This window comes from Otolemur garnettii, unplaced genomic scaffold (assembly GCF_000181295.1).
Source record: "Otolemur garnettii isolate 467f Iridium unplaced genomic scaffold, OtoGar3 scaffold00004, whole genome shotgun sequence".
Taxonomy (NCBI): Eukaryota; Metazoa; Chordata; class Mammalia; order Primates; family Galagidae; genus Otolemur; species Otolemur garnettii.
The window spans coordinates 10,073,925-10,093,536 of NW_003852399.1; the positions used below are offsets into that span (position 1 = coordinate 10,073,925).

Sequence of the window (19,612 nt, forward strand, 5' to 3'; positions counted from 1 at the left end):
TGGTTCTTTCCAATGCACTCCAGAATAAACTTTCTTGTTTCATCTTGATATATTTCTTTATAAAGATGAAACGGATCAGTTCACATTGTCTTAAAATAAAACTGATATTGAAAGAATTGAATGCTATTTTCTTACTGAATGTAAAATTGAATCCCTCATTATTTTCAAAGTTGATTTTTTTTTTTTTTTTTTTTTTTTTTTGGGAAAACAGTCATGATAGTCCCCTTACTGGCACCCTGGGTTTGTGTAACCTGCAGTGTGGTCACAAGTCCCTTGTGAAGTCTGTTTCCTTAGCTGCATAATGAGGAAAAGGCCTTCTAATTTTCCTTCTAGATTAAAAAAACAAACTGTGCATGGTCTACTGTTTCATGCATCTTGAATTTGGGTGCTCTCTACTGGAAAACTTAAAGAATATATGTGGATTTATTAATCCCTGAAAATATTTTGTATATGATAAATTATTTCCATATAAAACACAGCTGCCGTGAGAATTAGTGAATTGAAGCTACTTCTGAAAAAAATCTATATTACAATCTATAGATCTAAATGGTCTTAAGTATACTAAAAAATAATTACTTCTTTAATTGTTAATAAAATCATTGATTACCTTAGCCCTTTATGATATCATCTAAAATAATTTATTTGTTAAGCTCCTATTTAACTTTAACATGAATCTTAGCCTTAGGGCACAATACAATTTAAGTCTGAGTTTTAGGGTTTTGGTATGCCTGCACGCTTTTTATTTTTCTTTTACTGTGGTTTACCTGTTATTTAGGTACTACGGCAGATTTCTCCTGAATAAAGATGTGCCTAGGAACCTGGGTGAAAGCATACTGCAGAGAGTTTAAGCATTTTTGTCATTTTAAATGTTACATGTGCCTAGAAATGATCTCTCTCAAATAATACATGTGACTGGTTATTTTGACTCTCAGCAAAGCAGTCCCATCGGAAAACACTGGATGGATTTTATATATTCATAAGAATAAGACACCAGAAAGGGAAGCAGCCAGGCCTTTTCCAATGATAGTTTTAGGCTCTGAAGAAATCCCGGGAAGCTCAGGGCTTCAAGGGTGTCTCTACTAACAGAAATAACACAAAAGGTATCGCTACATGTCTAGCTTCAGGCTCATCGGAGTGAGGTTCATGGTTGCAAAGCACACAGTTTCTTAGTAACTATGGCTCCTCAGATTCTCAATCATAGCTGAGAATGTTCTGCACACAGGCATGCCCTCATCACTGCACTATGGACTGGGGTGTTAGTTTCAAGGTTATGGCAGTGCCAACAGACTGTTGTAAGTAATAACTAGCACACTTTGAGCTGGATTTATCGTTAGGACACAGAGATCTACTGAAAGTAAGGGTAGAATAGAATTTCTTACGTCAGAGCATAAAAGATTTATAGATTTATTAGGAGGTAGGACATGAGAAGAGCTAATTCTACTTCTGTTGGGTAAATATAATGGGCACTCAGGTAAATGACATAGCTGGAATAAATTTTCAGAGGAAATGTAAATAACAGGTGCAACTTCGTTTGACATCTTGTCACATATATCTGACGTGGTCCACTTGCTTCACCCTTAAGACTGCAAGAGAATTGGTGGGTAATGCAGGTCTTCATGCCCGCGTGCATGTGTGTACACGGGTGCTGTTAGCAAGGAGTCCATTTTATTGAGGCTTGTGATTTAGATACTTTTTTCAATCTCCAAGCGGAAATGTAATAATTTAATTCTTATTTATTTATTTATTCCATCATAGCTGTGTACATTAATGCAATCATGGGGTACAGTGTGCTGGTTTTATACACAATTTGAAATACTTTCATCAAGCTGGTTAACATAGCCTTCATGGCATCCTCTTAGTTATTGTGTTAAGACATTTATATTCTACATTTAGAAAGATTCATGTGTACCCTTGTAAGATGCACCGTAGGTGTGGTCCCACCAAACACCCTCCCTCCACTCATCCTCCCCCCTCCCCTCCCCTCCCTCTCCCCTTTCCACATAATTTAATTCTTGAAAGACAAAAGGGAATTCGTGGGCATGTGAATACCTGGATAAAAGAGACTTAAAAGTTGAGTCCTTTTCATCATCATTTGTCGTGGCTCGAAAGAACAAGTTAGAAAGGGTGTGGATGAAACTCGTGGGTGAATATGGAGGGAAGAGCGGTGCGAATGACTTTAGGAGTAAAGATTTTCATTTTAGAGAATCGAGGGAAACTAGGCACAAGAAGGTTCATGTTCATTCGATAACTTTAGGAATCCCATCCGACAATGAAAAGCTATTTTAATGTTGGCATAGTGGAGTGTAGGCAAGTGCAAAGCTAGCAGACTGATCCGCCATTACTGTGGGAGCAAAGCTGTCTCGTGAGGAATACCACGTCCTGTGACTTGATGTTAAATCTAATATAGAAATGGAGGAGTTCAAGTGAAAGGGATGAGATTTTTGTTCTGAAATAAAAGCTCAGGAGGCGCAGATTTTTCATTGGTTAAAGGGAGTTTTGGTGTACGGAGCTTTCATTTGTCTGAAAACTGCAGAGAATCCTCTATTTTGTTTTATACCCTGAAATCTGGATCTTCAGTGGAGTACAACATAGCTTTTTGAATCAATAAAATCAAGAAATCTTCCAAAATTATATTTAGAAAAGAATTTTCTGACATTTGAGATCTACGCACAAAATTTGAAAAATTCTCTGAAAAAATAGGATATTTATGCAGTGAGATGATCTAAAATTTTGTCTAGGGTGTTGCTAGCTCTAATGAATCCCACAAATTTGATTTTTCAATGAGAAAAATGGGGACAATGTTGCCTTTGTTTACCCGAAAAAGGTTTTGAAAATGCCATAATAAGGCCTGATGAGAATTATAGGGTGTTAAGTACACAATCTAAATTTATACCATATCCTATTAACAATCCTTTGATTTTAAATGATATTTCATTGTTTTGTAGCAGATGTGCAGACCATTCGGATTTATACTCCTGACTGCAGTTCAATGCTGTTTGAGTGGTTTTGATATTGAATTAATGTTTTTAACATTTCATTTGAATCACATTAAATCTGTTTCCTTGTAGTTTGTAAGCTCTTTTTTTATGAGAACATTTTATTTACCAATGCTTTGAAAGTGTATTTAAAAACTCCACAGTAGAAATATTTATTTAAAAAAAAATCTATGGCATCTATCCCAACAGCTGTGAAGAGAAGGCAATAATAGTGATGCCGTAATAATGAGTATTTATAGAAAGTGATGTATTTAGGAAGCAAAGATAGTGACCTATAGGTCTTTATGTAAGGGCTGTTGGCTAAGGGATGAGGTCAAAACTATCAAGAAAGAGTGGCAAATTCAATACAAGAAAGTATGACCAGAAAGAAAAGTATCATATTCTCTAGGAAGAGGCAGAATACAGTATCAAATTCTAGAGTTGGGTGGCATCTTGAGTGCCACCCGTCTTCTGGCTTATCGGAGGAGCCTGCAGGTTATGCTTCAAACAGGGCAGGAGACACAGGGAACCTGTCCTGTGTTAGTGTTCCTGAGAAGAGGAGGTGGCATAGCTGCGGCCTGTAACCTATTTTAAGGCTTTAATCTCACTTTCAGGAAACACCTGGGCTGAGAACCAAAGAAAATGGGAGGGACAGATGGAGAGCAATGTCCCAGACCCTGGAAACAGGACCAGGCAAAACAGAAGAAAGGACCTTCTAGCTTTACACTGAGCTAAATGTTTTCAAACTTCTTGGCCATGGTCCAGATTCAAACATCTCCATTATGCACAGGGATTTAGAGGGAGCTGTAGTTGGGAGCCCAGGATAAAGTAATGTTTGAGTCTTAGTTTTTGTCATCAGTTAGGCTCTTTCCAATAGTCTAAGTATTAATATATTATCAATAACTTTTCTGTATATTATGGAATAAATGGTACCAGAATTCTATAACCCTACCTCTGTTTGTGTAGTGGAAGGGTGAAATATTTTAGAAATAAGGTTTTACTTAACTAAGTAAAAATAACTGTTTCTATCAGAAGTACAAATGTGAATTGAAATAAATTGTGTTTTACATCAACTTTTCTTTAAATCATGAAATTATGCTTCTGTGAAAAATGAAGGATGGGGAGCATTGTTCAGCACCCCAAGCATGTCTATCTACATACATTTTAAAATTTGAAGTCTTTGTATAGACCTGTAACATTTATTTTTTAGGATTCTGGAACTGACTTGTATCTTTGATGTAAAATACTATCATTTGAATATATTAAAAAGGGACAATAGGGCTGGGTACTGTGGCTCACGCCTATGATCCCAGCACTCTGGGAGGCTGATGTGGGTGGATTGCTTGAGCTCAGAAGTTCGAGACCAACCTGAACAAGAGTGAGAGTCCCATCTCTACTAAAACTAGAAATACTAGCTGGGCATTGTGGCAGGCACCTGTGGTCCCAGGTATTCAGAAGGCTGAGGCAAGAGTATTCCTTGATCCCAAGAATTTGAGGTTGCTGTGAGCTACGATGACACCATGGCATTCTACCCAGGGTGACAGAGTGAGACCCTGTCTCAAAAGAAAAAAAAAAAAGGAGCAGTAGAATTTGAATCTCACAAAAGTATTGACAAATTTGCCTTGTAAGAAATTCCATCGTACTTATCACTTGATATTTCTGAGTACTTTCTGTTTATTTTTTAGTTTGTGTTTTCCTTGTTAGTTTTGAGCTCTTATGGAGATCTTAGTAATAATGAAAATTTGGGATAGTATACATTCACTGATCCTTCAGTTTTTATCTCATCTCTCAATAAATTATAGGACCCAAGTGTTCTCTTGATTTAGATCAAATAAAGATTTTTAACAGATTTTAAAATTCAGACTCATAAATCAAGGAATCTTTCCATCTTGGACATTGAATCAGACATAAAAAACAGAAGTCCTAAGAATCTATCCTTAATTGGAGTGTAGGGAGAAGAACAGGGAACATGGATATTCCAGAATACACTGATTTGAAAGTTACAAGTTATGTGAATATATCAAATTATCCCATGTACCCTTTGTGTATCCATATGTAGAATACGGAGGATGAATTGTAGAACTCTTAGGCAAAGAATAGGGTCTATAGCTTGTCATGAAAGAGGATGACTGGAATGAAATGGGCCCTGAAAAACTAAACATGGCTTCATTGGTCTAATTTATTTATTAACTAGGTTGGGTTTTCCACTGTACATGAGTCTGCAGCATTTCTGAGATGTCATTGTATATTCACTTTATTTTATTTAAAAGGGGATGGCAGCTCAAATGTCTTAAGGTTATTGGATTAAAACGGGCCCCACATGGCTCAAACTTATCTTCCCATTTTTTCTTTCTGTCATTTTCAGTTAAATTCAAGTCAGCCAAGAATGAATTTTGACATAGGTATCTCCTAATCCACTCAGGACCAAGAATTTACTCTAATTTGAAGCTCTCAACAACCTAATCTTGAGTACAGTACTATTTACAAGATATAGCTTTATATTATGAATGCGAGGGCAGCTCTTTCTAGCAAAGCTGTCTTCAGTGTAAGGCTTGGCGAGGATAGGGGCCAACTATTGAGTGAGGGGCCAATCAATGTGAGATACAAATTTTAAGAATGATTAGTGTAGTTAGAAAATAGTAAAAATCACAATCAATAAAATGAAGAAATATTAAAAATGGCTAAAACTTTGTATAGAAAATTTGAATGTAAATAAAGAAATAGGGGAGAGATTATGATGAGGGAGAAGCAGAGGGCATGGATGTGGAAAAATGTGAAATGCACTCAGACACCATCCACCTCTAAACAATGTACCTTTAGGTCTCCTCTCAGTAACTCAGCTACCCGCAGAGCTAAGCATATTTGTGTATGAAGTTCACAGGAATGATTCAGAATTTATTAGTCGGCTATTGGAATGACCCTATCTAAGCATTACTGTTAAGTCTGGTGGCAAGGAGGTGCCAAAGGATGGAGAGCAGGAACCAAATTGTAACTAGGAACTGTCCCCTTATGGGAACACCCACAGTAAAAAGTTCCTAGTAACTTGTGACTGATCTAGAGCTCGTTACCATCTGATTAGCATAGCGCCAGTGGGAGTTTATGAAGGATTCTGGGAAAGATGAATGCTTAGAAGGAGAAACTGTTTTGTAACCTGTGATATAATCTATCATGGAACTTCAACCTGTCAGTTACCTGGAAGGGCACAAACAACAACCAATCCTGCCAGGGGAAAGGCAGGATAAACTAGTGAGCTTACACAAGGCACCCAGTGCTCAGACTTGGGGTCTTTCTCCACTCATCTGGACCAACCTATTCCGCTCTTTCTGGAGAGCATTTTCGCTTTTGCTTCCTTCTTTCACTCTTTCTTTTCTGTGATCAACTGTGTAACATTTCCTAGTGTCTGTGATCACTCCGTCATTGGCTTGACTGGGTACCGGTACTTTTTCTTGACAGTGGGATCTGGGGGAACCAGGGAATATCCAGATCTAGCAATACCCTTAAAAAGCACTATTTGGTTAAAAGTCCTTTCCTTATCTTTATTTTCACTATAGGTCTTTTCTCTCTCTTTTTTTTTTTTTTCCATTTCTCAACCCCTGCACCCCTTACAGTTTCTTATGGTTCAGCATACGCTGTTGATATGTTAGCTAAAGTCAACAGAAAAATATGGTTTAGGGACAGAAGTAAAGCATTGGAAATGGACATTATTTCTTAAACAGAATTGGTATAGTTTACATGCTTTTCAACATCCCAGAGTCAACCATGCAAAAGCGTTTCACGTCTCACGGTCTAGTGAATCTGTTGGCTTTCGTCGAACTGATCTGATGCTATAGAGGTGACTTGGACTTTAAAGAGGATACAGGACTAAGGGACAAACAGGATGTTCAGATAAATGGCTTGGGTGAACCTAGAAATGTCATTTGACATCTGTCCTCTGGCTTCAAGTTTTTCCTTTATTCTAAAAGTAATATATATGAATAAAAATTCATAAATATGCAAATCCACAAATAAAATTATAGATAGCATATGATAAGTTAAATTTTTTAGGCTATTTACGTATATCATATGGTAAATATTTTATACACATGTGTACATATACATGTTTGTGTATATATATATTTATATTCACAACGGAGAGTGTGTGTGTGTGTATACACACACAAACAAACACCAGACACCTGGCTGTTTGTAAAATGTCAGAAATTTCAAACTACAGAAAGGTAAGAAGTCTTTTCCTCTCTCTTTATTTTCCCCAATGCAATTCCTGTGTAAACAGTTTCTTACAGAGGGAAAGGATTATTCACACCTGCCTTTTTAAAAAGTGTTGCCTACCTGGCTATTTTCTGCATCCCTGTGCTCCTCTCTCTCTCTCTGTCTCTCTCTTTCTCTCTCTCTCTCTCTCTCTCTCTGTCTCTCTCTCTCTCATCTTCAGCTCTGGCTCCGTTTTCACTTCAATCTTCATTTCTATCCTTATTGCTCTCTTTATCTTTATTTTTTAGCACAGCATCTGCTATAATATTTAATTCTATAACACTGTTCTGTACTTTGCTTTTTAAAAAATCTTATTTTAGATATTTTGTAGCTCTTTTCATATTAGCCCACACAGATCTGACTCATTCTTTTTAAGAGATGGGCAACATTCCGCTTAATGAATATAGTGATTCTTTCTTTCTTGGTGGGATAAACAATTCCAGTTGATCTGAGGCCCTCTCTGCTCTGATTAGTAAAAGACAGTAGTGAGTGACGGACATTTGTTGTGCATGTATATCTTGGCAAACTCATGCAAGATATATGTAAATGTGATAAATTTCTAGTCCTGGAATTTCTGGTTGAAAGATTTATGGGCATTTAAAACTGTTAATAGATATTTTAAAATTGTATTCTATTTTGCAAAAATTTGCATTTAAGGAACTCATATGACATTGTTTAAATTTCTCATTTGTGAGGAAGTGTTTTGTACACCGGGATGAGGATACAGTTTAATTTTTTCTAGTCACTACTTACTGATTAATCTTTCTTTTTCCTTCTGATTTGAAATGTTACCTTATTATAAAATAAATTATCCTTATTTGGTCCTATTTTGGGGCCCATTCATGGCACTGATATACTTATTTTCTAGTACCAAATTGCTTTTTTATTTTAAAATAGTAAGAGGGTACAAATGTTTTTGTTACATAGACAGACAGTGTGATGCTGCAGTCAGGGCTTTTGGTGTGTCTGTCAGCAGAATAGCGTTCCTTGTACCCATCGGGTAAGTCTTTATCCCACAGACCCCTCCCACTCCTCCACCCCACCTCTTGGTTTTTAGTGTCCTTACATGCTGTTGTTCAGTGTGTACCATTGATAAACTCCACTTATTAGTGAGAACATGTAATGTTTGGATTTCCATTCCCGATATACTTAACATTAACAGTCTCCAGTTCCATCCAAGCTGGTACCAATGACATTATTTCATTCCTTTTTATGGCTGGGTAGTAAGTACTCCATGGTGGCTTGTGTGTGTGTGTGTGTGTGTGTGTGTATAATATAATATATCCATGGTGGCTTGTGTGTGTGTGTATAATATAATATATCACATTTTCTTTCTATACTCCAGAATTAATGGGCACTGGGTTGGTGCCACATCTTTTAAATTATGAATTGAGCTGCACATTTGGGTGCAGATGCCTTTTTGGTAATATGACTTCTTTTCCTTTGGGGAGGTACCCAGCAGTGGGATTGCTGAATTCAATGGTAGGTCTACATTTGTTACTTTGAGGATTCTCCATACTGTTTTCCATAGAGTTTGAGTTAATTTGCAGTCCCACCAACAGTATATAAGTGTTCCTAACTCTCTTCATCTCTCTTCATACATGCCAGCATCTATTGTTTTTTTTACTTTTTAATAATGGTCATTTTGATAAGGGTGAGGTGGCATTTCATTTTAGGTTTTTTTTTTCTGTTTTTGAGATAGAGTTTCACTTTGTTGCTCTCTGTAGAGTGCTGTGACATCATAGCTCACAGTAACCTCAAACTCTTGGGCTGAAGTGATCCTCTTGCCTCAGCCTCCCACATAGTTGGGATTAAAGCACCTGCCATAAGGTGTGGCTAGTTTTTCTATTTTTAGTAGAGATGGAGTCTCACTCTTGCTCAGGCTGTTCTTCCACTCCTGAGCTTAGGAGATCCACCCATGTTGGCCTCCAGAGTGCTGGGATTACAGGTGTTAGCCACTGCAGCTGGCCTTCATTGTACTTTTTAATTCTTATTTCTCTGATGATTAGTGATGTTGAGCACTTTTTCATATGTTTGTAGGTCATTTCTCTATCTTCTTTTGAAAATATTCTTTTCATGTTTTTGCTAACTTTTTGATGGGGTTGTTTGTTTTTTTCTTGCTAATTTGTTTGAGTTACTTGTAGAGTCCAGATATTAGTCCTTTGTCAGATGTATAGTTTATGAAAATTTTCTTCCATTCTGTATGTTGTATATTTACTCTGTTGATTATTTCATTTGCTGTACAGAAGATTTTTAATCTAATCAAGATCAGTTTATTTATTTTTGTTGTTGCGTTTGTCTTTGAGCTTTTAGCTATAAATTCTTTGCCTAGGCCAAAGTCTAGAAGAGCTTTTCCTATGTTTTCCTCCAGAACTTTTTATGGTTTTTTGCCTTGCCTTTAAATCTCTTATCCATATTGAATTAATTTTTGTTTGTTGTAAGAGATGTGGGTCTGGTTTCATTGTTTTACATATCATTGTCCAATTTTCCTAGCACTATTTTTGAAAGGGGTTTCCTTTTCCCAGTGTATGTTGTTGTCTATTTTGTCAAAAATCAGTTGGTTGAAGGTAGATGGTTTTATTTCTGGGTTCTGTATTCTCCATTGCTCTGTCTCCGGTTTTTATACCAGTGCTATGCTGTTTTGATTGCTATAGTCGCATAATATAATTTAAAGTCAGGTAATGTGGTAGCTCCAGATTTGTTCTTCTTGCTTAGGATTGCTTTGTCTATTTGGGGTCAATTTTAGTTCCAAATGAATCTTAGGATTATTTTTTCTGGGTCTGTGAAATTAGACAGTATTTCAATGGAAATTGCATTGAATCTGTAAATCACTTTGGGCAGTATGAACATTTTAATTATGTTGATTCTGCCATTCCATGAACAAGGGGTGATTTTTTGTTTATTTTTGTCATCTATAATTTCTATTATCAGTTTTTCTAGTTCTCCTTTAGTCTCCTTGGTTAAATATATATATTCCTAGGTATTTTATTTTCTTTGTACCTACTGTGAATGGTGTTGAGTCCTTGATTTGACTTTCAGCTTGACTGTTATTACTATGTAGAAGTGCTACTGATTTGTGTACATTGATTTTGTACCTTGAGATTTCCTAAATTTATTTATCAATTCCAAGAGTCTTTCAGTGGAATCTTTAGGGTTTTCTAGATACAAGAGCATATCGTCATAGTTTTACCTCCCCTTTCCTAATTTATGTATCATTTATTTCTTTCTCTTGCCTGATTGCTTTGGTTAGGACTCTTAGTACTATGTTGAACAGACATAGTGACAGTGGGCACCGTTGTCTTGTTTCAGTTCTTAGGTGAATGCTTTCAACTTTTCCCTATAGGGTGTGGGTTTGTCATATATGGTTTTTATAATTTTGAAGTATGGTCCTTCTATACTTAGTTTGTTGAGAGTTTTTATCTTGAAAGGGTACTGAATTTTATCAAATGCCTTTTCTGTATCTACTGAGATCATCATGTAGTCTTTGTTTTTGCTTCTATTTATGTGGTGAATCAAATTTATTGATTTGCATATGTTGAACCATTTATGCATTCCTGGGATGAAACCCACTTCCCAACTACTTTAGTTATTTAACTTCAGAGTATACTTTGCTTTCTCATCTTCACCAAATTGCTTTTTTTAAAATTCAGTGTTTTTCTAAGTTTCTATATTTATTTTTAAACAAACTTTTTATATCGTTTTAAGTTTCAAGAACTCTAGATATTTGTTGTTGTGGTTGCCTTGAATCTTTAGGTTCCTGTAGGAAGAATTAGTATTTTTATAATATTGATATTTTTACCTTTAAAATGGCATATCTTTTGAAATTTTTTGTAGAGTTTTAATATATTCTTCATAAATTTATACCTAGATATTTTTATCTTTTAGGTACAATAGTGAATAGCGCTTCCATTTTAATTTTGAACCTCTATTTCTTGTCTATTACAGAGCTGTAGAAGTTTGATCTCACTGAATTCTTTTCCCCCCTAAATTTTAGTTGATACTTGAGATTTTAAAAATATAATTATATTGTATAAAAGTAATGATGGAGACATTATTTTGGACACTCTAAGATTATAGAGCTTGTGTTAGCCTAACACTATCTGGGATTGTAAAAGTGTTATATATCAGTCACATATACTTAGTCTGCTCTTGGAACATTGAGGCTCATTTTCTTTACAGAAAGCTATGGATTTTTAAATGGAGAAGTGAGCTCTTGTTTCTAAATGTATAGAACAACTGTTCTCTGCTGGGTCCATGAGCATCTCTAGGAGCACTAACCATCACAGATTTGTAGTAATGATAATTATAAATAATAACCAAACCAATAGCCAATACTTATTCCTCTTTCTGTTATGTCTAAGGCCATGCTAAGTGTTTTACATGGATCATTTTATTTAATTCTCATTTCAACACAGTGTCACTTTTATGAGTTCCTTCACTTTCCAGATGAGGGAATTGCAGCACAAGGAAGTTCAGCAACCTTCCAAGTGTGCATAGGTAGCAGCTAAGGAGCCATACTTCTCTTCCAAAGTCTGACTGCGGCATCGCACTGTATGGCTCCCAGTATCACCCCCTGAGGGTGACATGAGCCACTCTCCCGTCTTTTACCTTTGCCTCTTATTCCTTGCAGTGTTATCAGACTCCCCCTGGACCAACACCTCTGGATCTTGCAAGGGCAGATGCTTTGAACTTCAAGAGGTTGGACCTCCTGAATGTCGATGTGACAACTTGTGTAAAAGTTACAGCAGTTGCTGCCATGACTTTGATGAGCATTGTTTGAAGACAGGTATGTAACTTTTGAGTCCTCTCTGGCTTTAGGTAGATGGCTTAATGACTCCCTAGTGTACATATTGGAGTTTCCACCCTGCATTGGGCTATCCAAACTGTTGATTTTAGTTTTGTTTCTTGAATAATTATTGATTGTATGATGAGCATACCCTGTGTGAACAACTGTTGTGTCCATACAAGACCCAACCAAAGAACATTCTTTTCAAGTGAAGTCATTGTTCTGGTTTTGGAAGTATTTATTTTTTCCACCTTCTTAATTTCTGTGTCTTGCTATTAGTTTCCACACTTACTGCTAGGGCACATGGGCTAAAATTATGTATACTTTTTAAGAAAAAATCTTTTTTGCCTTGCTTTCCCAGTTTCTAGCATTTGTTTTACTTCATATTAACATATAGTGATTGTTAGTGTATCTTGAAGTCATTCACCATTCTCTGTGCAAGTAGAATATTGTTATAGAATCCTTTATGGGGGTGACACCTGTGGCTCAAGGAGTAGGGCACCAGCCTCATATACTGGAGGTGGTGAGTTCAAACCTGGCCCTGGCCAAAAAAACTGCAAAAAAAAAAAAAAAAAATAGAATCCTTTTTGGAGTCTCATGCTCTGGGGCACTTTAAAATCTTCCTCTAAAGTCTACTCCTCGACTTTTTTTTTTTTTTCATTTCTTCTTTCATTGGTAGATTACAGTTTATAGGCTTCTGGATGAATTCACTTGAGAAAAACACCTCTGGAGATTGTTGCCCTCCCACTTAGTCTATTTTCAAAGTTCAATATTTCAGATAGGACTTTGGAGATACCTTACATGTTACCCACCACATCTCTGGGCAAAACCATATTCAAACTGTGTAAGAAAGGTAACGATCAATGCTGTTTCTGTCATTCCTAGAAGCAGATTCCATTGCTCCCTTGACAAGTTATTACTTGTTTTTAGAGTTCTATGCATAGATGATTCTTTCAAAAACCCAACTTAGGTTATCATTGCTGTTAGTCTGATCTCTCTAATGATGTCATTAGGAAGGGACATTATTTCCTTTTGCTTACAAAATAGGCCTGATTAATATGCAATTTGATATCAACTCCTTTATTAATTCTGATTTATTTATTCCCCACCTCCAAATGAGAAGAGTTTCTTTAGGCTGTTTTTTGCATAATACATTTTTCAAACATTTGGCTACTTCTTCATTGTTGTTCTTAATTTCCTTTGGAACTTCTCCCAGGTTCCTTTGGTTGTGGGCCTGCAAACTTAATTGCTGAGACCATGGTACACTAGGAGGGAGGAGGGACTAGGTAGGATGGGGTGGAAATAGGAGATATTAAAGAATCAGAATGGAATTAGGATGCAAAGATAATTCTAAAAGAATAATTTTTGAATAGTTGTTGCATGGTTTCCTAGCTAATGCCCAGCCCAAAGGGGCAGAGGCAGCACTTAGGCAAGTCAACTATTATCTCTTTATCTATTTACTTACCTATCACTAGTTTCTCCTATTAGTGGGCTGCAGGATTGTTTCCAAAATCATTACTTTCCACCAAAGGTTTATTTTAAGATATGAAGACCTGAAATGTCCATATGTCTTTAGCTCAGTGACACTTTTCTTACCATTTTACCTCTGGGAGAGCCCCCGCCATTCCACCTTGTCACTCTTGGTCAATGCCATCAGTTATTTCCTTCACAACACTTAGCACAGGCTGAAGTAGTCTTGTTGACTTGCTTCTGGTTCATCTTTTCCCATTGGAATGTTAGCTCCATGCACACAGGGACCTTGTGTCTCTTGTTCCCTCGTCCCTAGAACATGGTGTGCAGATTTACTTAATAAATGACTTAACTATGAAGGTTCTCAATACAGCAGTCCTGAAGTTAAAGAATAGTATTTTATTTCCATGGTTATTTCCAATTAGATTTAATAAATCAAACATTTAGCATGTGCTGGTCACAATCTCATAGTCTTACAATCTGCCACTGGAAATGTAATGGTGCAAAGAGAGATGTGATTTTTCCTGCTATGGATTTTGTACACTGGCAGATTAAAAATAATTCAAACAAAAAATATGTAACACTCTCTTTAAAATGAAAAGATTACTTTTCGGGAAGGTATCTTATTGAAAGAGTTGAGCCATGAGGTTTCAATCAAGTATGCTCAGAGAGAAATCTGTAACCCATTTACTGACCCCCTTGGAAGTAGGGACTCTGACCTGTTGTTGTTGGTAGGACAGTTTTGGTCAATGGTTAGAATGGTTTAATGCCCCTTGATACTCTTCATACCTGTTTAGGACTTTAGACTGCAGGTGCATCCTAGATCAGATAGAGACCATGCAGTTTTGTACGGTCATTTGTGTTTAAAGCAAGCGGACTGAAGTTAAGCAAAGCAACTTCAAAAAATAAGAAAGCCGGGCCATTGAGGCTATCCCTACAATGATAGATACTCCTATCACAAATCTGAGATACCATACATTTCATTAAGTCCTTTGGGACAATTGGAGAATGGTAGGGATTCTGGTTTGCCTTTTAGTTCTATTTTCCCAAAGGAACACAACTGCCTTTTGACTTTGTCCACTGATTTGAAAAATTAGAAATTCATCCTACCTGTAAATTCTTCAAATATCTTCTAGGCTTCAGGCCAACTCATATTTCACAAATGGAATAAATGATGTGAGATATTCTTTTTATTGAAAACCCTGTGAGCAGTTGTGGCCTCTTACATTTGGTTTGTGTGCAACAGTGAAAATGTTTTACTGTGATGATTTTAGCTCGTGGCTGGGAGTGTACCAAGGACAGATGTGGAGAAGTGAGAAATGAAGACAATGCCTGTCACTGCTCCGAGGACTGTTTGGCCAGAGGAGACTGCTGTACTAATTACCAAGTGATTTGCAAAGGTACACTTTTCCCCTTGCCCATGGGCTTGAGCCTCAAAGGACTTAAGAACTGGAGATGCCCCAAGAGATTCTGGTTGTTAGGGATCTAACACCATGGATATGGGTTTGGGAGGAGAGAATGAGTCCAGCTATTTAATTTCTCATGCTTCTTTCTTAGTTTTGCTGCAGGTCTCAGGTAAAGTCTCACGTTGGCACACTCTGTTGCTTGCTCTGAAAAGTAAATCTCACAGTTACTATTCGAGGCAAGGGGGCTTGTAGCCACTGTTTGTAAGCTATTCACTGAGGTACGACCAGCAGCCTGGGAAGGGGGTACTTGTTGGTAAAAGGGATTAGGGCACCAACACCCTCTAACGTATCCCAAAGCCATATAGGTTTGTATGGTTAACCCTGGAGTATGATGCTGTTATTCTAATTAACACTATCAATGGACTGCAGAAAATGGAAAAGATGCACTTCCTGCCTGTAAAGACTTTAAGTTGCCATGCTACCTGCTTATACAAGTTATTGGGAAGACCAATAAAGATAACAAGCTTCATCTGTAGTTTCTAAGTAACTTTTTAGTTTCTAAATTCAGTCCTGTTCCCTCTCTCTGACATAGAAGGCTTAAGAAGAGTTTCTGTTAAAAGATTTCAGGAAAAAGACAAGTCAGTTCTGAGATATGTGAGATGTTCAGCTATGAGAAGAAACTATTAATGTTAATGAACTTAGAAAATTTCCCTTACCCAAATAATTATTGTATTGTAAATTTCCCCTACCCGAATAATTACACTTTAACTTTAAAGCATAAAACCAATTGGGAATTTCTTTCTTTCCTTTTTCATTTGCCTGTGAAGTAAGCGTACCGATAAATGCTATTAGAAGAAAAGATAAAGAGGAAAAGTCTTAATATCACTGGTCCTTGAATCATTACATCTTGGCTTCTATGGTTCAAAATCCTACTTCCCATACTTCTGTGAGGGCCCGTGTGTGTGCCCTGGGTTACTACATGTGTGGCAAATTTTCCCTATTTTAATGCACATAGTACTTCCTCAACCAATTCTCCAGTAGTTAGATTGTTATCAACCACAAGTGATATTTCCAATGCTCTTTCCATGGAGCAGTTTCTCCATAGTGCTGGTCGCAGATGTTATCTCTGCTCAAGATATGTGCTGTTTGTTTGTCTTAGAACAGTATAAAGAAAATCCTTTTTGATCGTTTTCACTTTCTTCAAAGGACACCTTATTTTTTTACCTGAGCCCTTTTCTGTTCTTTGTTCTCGATAGTGGTAAATCAGAAAAGACTTAGGTTTATCTTCTCAGATCTCGGTGGAAGACAAAAGTGAAAGATAGCATTGGCTTTTATTTCTAAATTCAAGTGCGGATGGAAGATCCATTGGCAAACAATCTCTACTGGAATCTTCCACTTACCATCTCTGTATATCCTAAGCCTGTTCAGCATCTACAGGGAAGTTGTGCCTTGCTTTCTCCAGCTTTGAGATCTTCTGTGGTGGAGAAAAGAATGTTCCATCTAAGGACCAAACAGTTTATTTCTGGAGGGATACAAACATGAAATTTTGTCCACTGACGCCACTGGTTTTTTTAATCTACAAACCATTTAGACTCGGAAGGCTCAAATAAACATCACACCACTTGTGGTTATTAAATCTTAGCTTTCCCACCATGTATGGGTGTACTTTGTAAGCCAAACCAGACATTGGACTTTAGTTCAGAATTTCTTTTTAGATGATGTCTCATAAGCAAGTATCCCACCGGACACAGGTAGGGGAACTGTGTGCTTCAAGGAGCTGGATGACATTTACAATCAGATTTAACAATAAACTCACCCATTTTTCCTTATAGGAGAGTCACACTGGGTAGATGATGACTGTGAGGAAATAAAGGCCCCAGAATGCCCCGTAGGGTAAGTTTATTTTATGAGTATATTATGAAGCTTTATATATTAGTTGATAAAATACCACAGGTACTGGATGGGTAAATAGAAATAATGTAAGAGTGAAATCCAAGGATGTAGGAAAATTTATGAGTATTTACAAGGATGGATCCACCCCTCAAAAGCTAGAGAGGATATCTTGAAGTAGCAATATGTTTTTCCTTCAGTTTTCTCCTGTCACCTCAACACATATTGGATTCTGAATATCCTCTGTATTCCATCTTTGCTGAAAACTTTATAAAATTCACCTGAACAGCACTGAAGAAGGAGACGACTCTGGAGGTGACTTTTTTTTCAGTACTTTTTTCTGGAGTTCGGCTTTTGCCTTTTCTGCGAGGGGTGGGGGAGTGATAGAGGAACAATAGAACTGCCCAAAATTACCATCCAAGATGGTAACTCCTACCAGATGCTGCAGAAACTCGAGGAACCACTGGGACACTGCTTGGCTGGGGTACGAGTGACACCCTGCAGCTCTAGTGTGACCAGCATAAGGCACTTATTATGCCTTTCAGGAAAACTGCTGAAAATTCATAAATCCTTAAAATGCTTGGCAGAAAATACATTTTTTCAACAAACATGTTTCCATTAATGTATTTGTGTTTTTTCAACATGTTTTTGTTTTAGGCAGCACAGACTGGTACACAAACATCTATGTATTTAGATGTTGTCTCTACTTTTTTCCTCCTGTCTAAACTTAGAGACCCATTTGACCTTCTTCGGGGTTATAGAATGAGATGGCAATAATTTCTGACTGTTTAAAATATGTTGAATTTTTTTGAATAAAAAATGTCGTCGGCTCGGTGCCTGTGGCTCAAGTGGCTAAGGCGCCAGCCACATACACCTAAGGTGGCAGGTTCAAATCCAACCCGGGCCCACCAAAACAACAATGATGGCTGCAACCAAAAAAAAAAATAGCCAGGCATTGTGGTGGGTGCCAGTGGTACAAGCTACTTGGTAGGCGGAGGCAGGAGACTCGCTTGAGCCCAGGAGTTGGAGGTTGCTGTGAGCTGTGATGCAACAGCACTCTACCCAGGGGGACAGCTTGAGGCTCTATCTCAAAAAAAAAAGTAGTCTGCATGGCAGAAACCCTATTAAATGATAACAGTAGTGACAATAGTGGACCTTTATATTGTATTATTCTAAGTACATTACGTGGCTCATTTGAAATATGTCTTTTTATTATATGGCTTCAAATAATCTCAAGCCCATACTCACTCAATTACCTTCAAACTTTTTAGAAATAATTTTGTAAATGTTTAGTATTTTCAAATCTGACTGAACAATTATGTCTTCAGACAATAATAAAAGATAATTTCATCAGATCCTGTCCTGGGTAGATAGGTAATATAGAGTCCTTTATTGATATACTTTTTAGAGGTCTTTAAAAATTTAAATTATTTTGAAATCATTTTATAATTAAACATAAGAGAATTTTTTATAGAGTTTAGATCTAGTGATAGGAGGGCTATTGCTTTTTTTTTTTGAAGTTTTTGGCTGGGGCTGGGTTTGAACCCGCCACCTCTGGCATATGGCGTCCTACTCTTTTGAGCCACAGACGCTGCCCAGGCTACTGCTTTTAATTTCATATTTGTTCATTAATATATTTAGAAATATTTATTGAAGCCCTATTGTGGGTCCATAAGATAGAAAGATTAATAAGACACAAACTGCTTTGAAACTGGTGAAGAAGAAAAATGTGTTAGTAGATTGTTATGATGTAAAATGATGTATATACTACGTATGAATGATGAAAGAGGTATGAGTTAATATCTTAAAGAAATTCAGAAGTGTGAGCAACTAACTCACTATAGAAGAGGAAACTTTGAGCTGGGTTTTAAAGATTGAGTAGGAGTTTTCCAGGTAGCAAATGGGAGAATACACATTCTGGGCAAATATAACCTTTTTTTTTTTTTTACACTGTGTATAACCTTATTTGCAGTGTAAGAGGAAGCAGTGGTGGAGAAAGTACCTTAAAGGCAATCTGGAATCAAGTTCAACCCTGGCCGTCTTGGAGACTTGGTCATTTAACTCTGGATGGCAGGCCCTTCAAAAGTTGGTAGTCGGAAGCCCAGGCTTATCCAGATAACCTCCTTTGAAGTTTCTGTCCTGGAAATTATTGGTCCCAATTACCGATAATGACTAGGACGTAATGGAAACTCTGTGGCAATAACTTCTCTAAAGCTTAATGTGTTACTGTTTAAGGTTTGTTCGCCCTCCATTAATCATCTTCTCTGTGGACGGCTTCCGCGCATCATACATGAAGAAAGGCAGCAAGGTCATGCCTAACATTGAAAAGCTGAGTGAGTAATTTCTGTACTCTGTGTTCTCATCTGTAATCTGGAATCTCTGCAGTAACCAGTCTGCTATGGGCTTTGGGATCCGTGTATTTTATTATTTGAAATACAAAAATGAAGGTAACATGCTTCTGATTTATCAAACGGATTTTTACACATGAAATGATTCCTACTGATTCTGTTGTTCCAATATCTGAAATTCTCTTTCCAGGGTCTTGTGGCACACATTCTCCCTACATGAGGCCAGTGTACCCGACAAAAACCTTTCCTAACTTATACACGTTGGCAACTGTAAGTATTTTTTTCAGATGGGGGTATATTCAAAGGGCTGATTTCATCCTGAGATGACTTAAAGGGGAGAGTTTCAAAACATGTTCTTTAGTGTTCAAAGAACGTTTTTCTGTTTTCCGCCTTATCTGTGTCACTTGTTCACAGCAAATGTTTTTTACAACTTCACAAGTGGCTGACGGAACTTCATTGCAAGTTTAAAACTGAAACATTTTTTCAGGT

The 19,612-nt window shown here is 37.0% G+C and overlaps 1 protein-coding gene across 4 annotated transcripts in view; it reads left to right on the plus strand.

Moving 5' to 3' along the window:
• The window catches only part of ENPP2 (ectonucleotide pyrophosphatase/phosphodiesterase 2), a 109,155-nt gene that overhangs the window by 33,479 nt on the left and 56,064 nt on the right, over window positions 1-19,612 (plus strand). For all 4 annotated transcript variants that reach the window (XM_012810391.2, XM_012810396.2, XM_023517202.1 and 1 more), the window contains exons 3-7: window positions 11,854-12,009; window positions 14,754-14,879; window positions 16,718-16,778; window positions 19,011-19,108; window positions 19,314-19,393. In XM_012810391.2, the coding sequence (XP_012665845.2) occupies window positions 11,854-12,009; window positions 14,754-14,879; window positions 16,718-16,778; window positions 19,011-19,108; window positions 19,314-19,393 (521 nt within the window). The remainder of the gene's footprint in view (window positions 1-11,853; window positions 12,010-14,753; window positions 14,880-16,717; window positions 16,779-19,010; window positions 19,109-19,313; window positions 19,394-19,612) is intronic.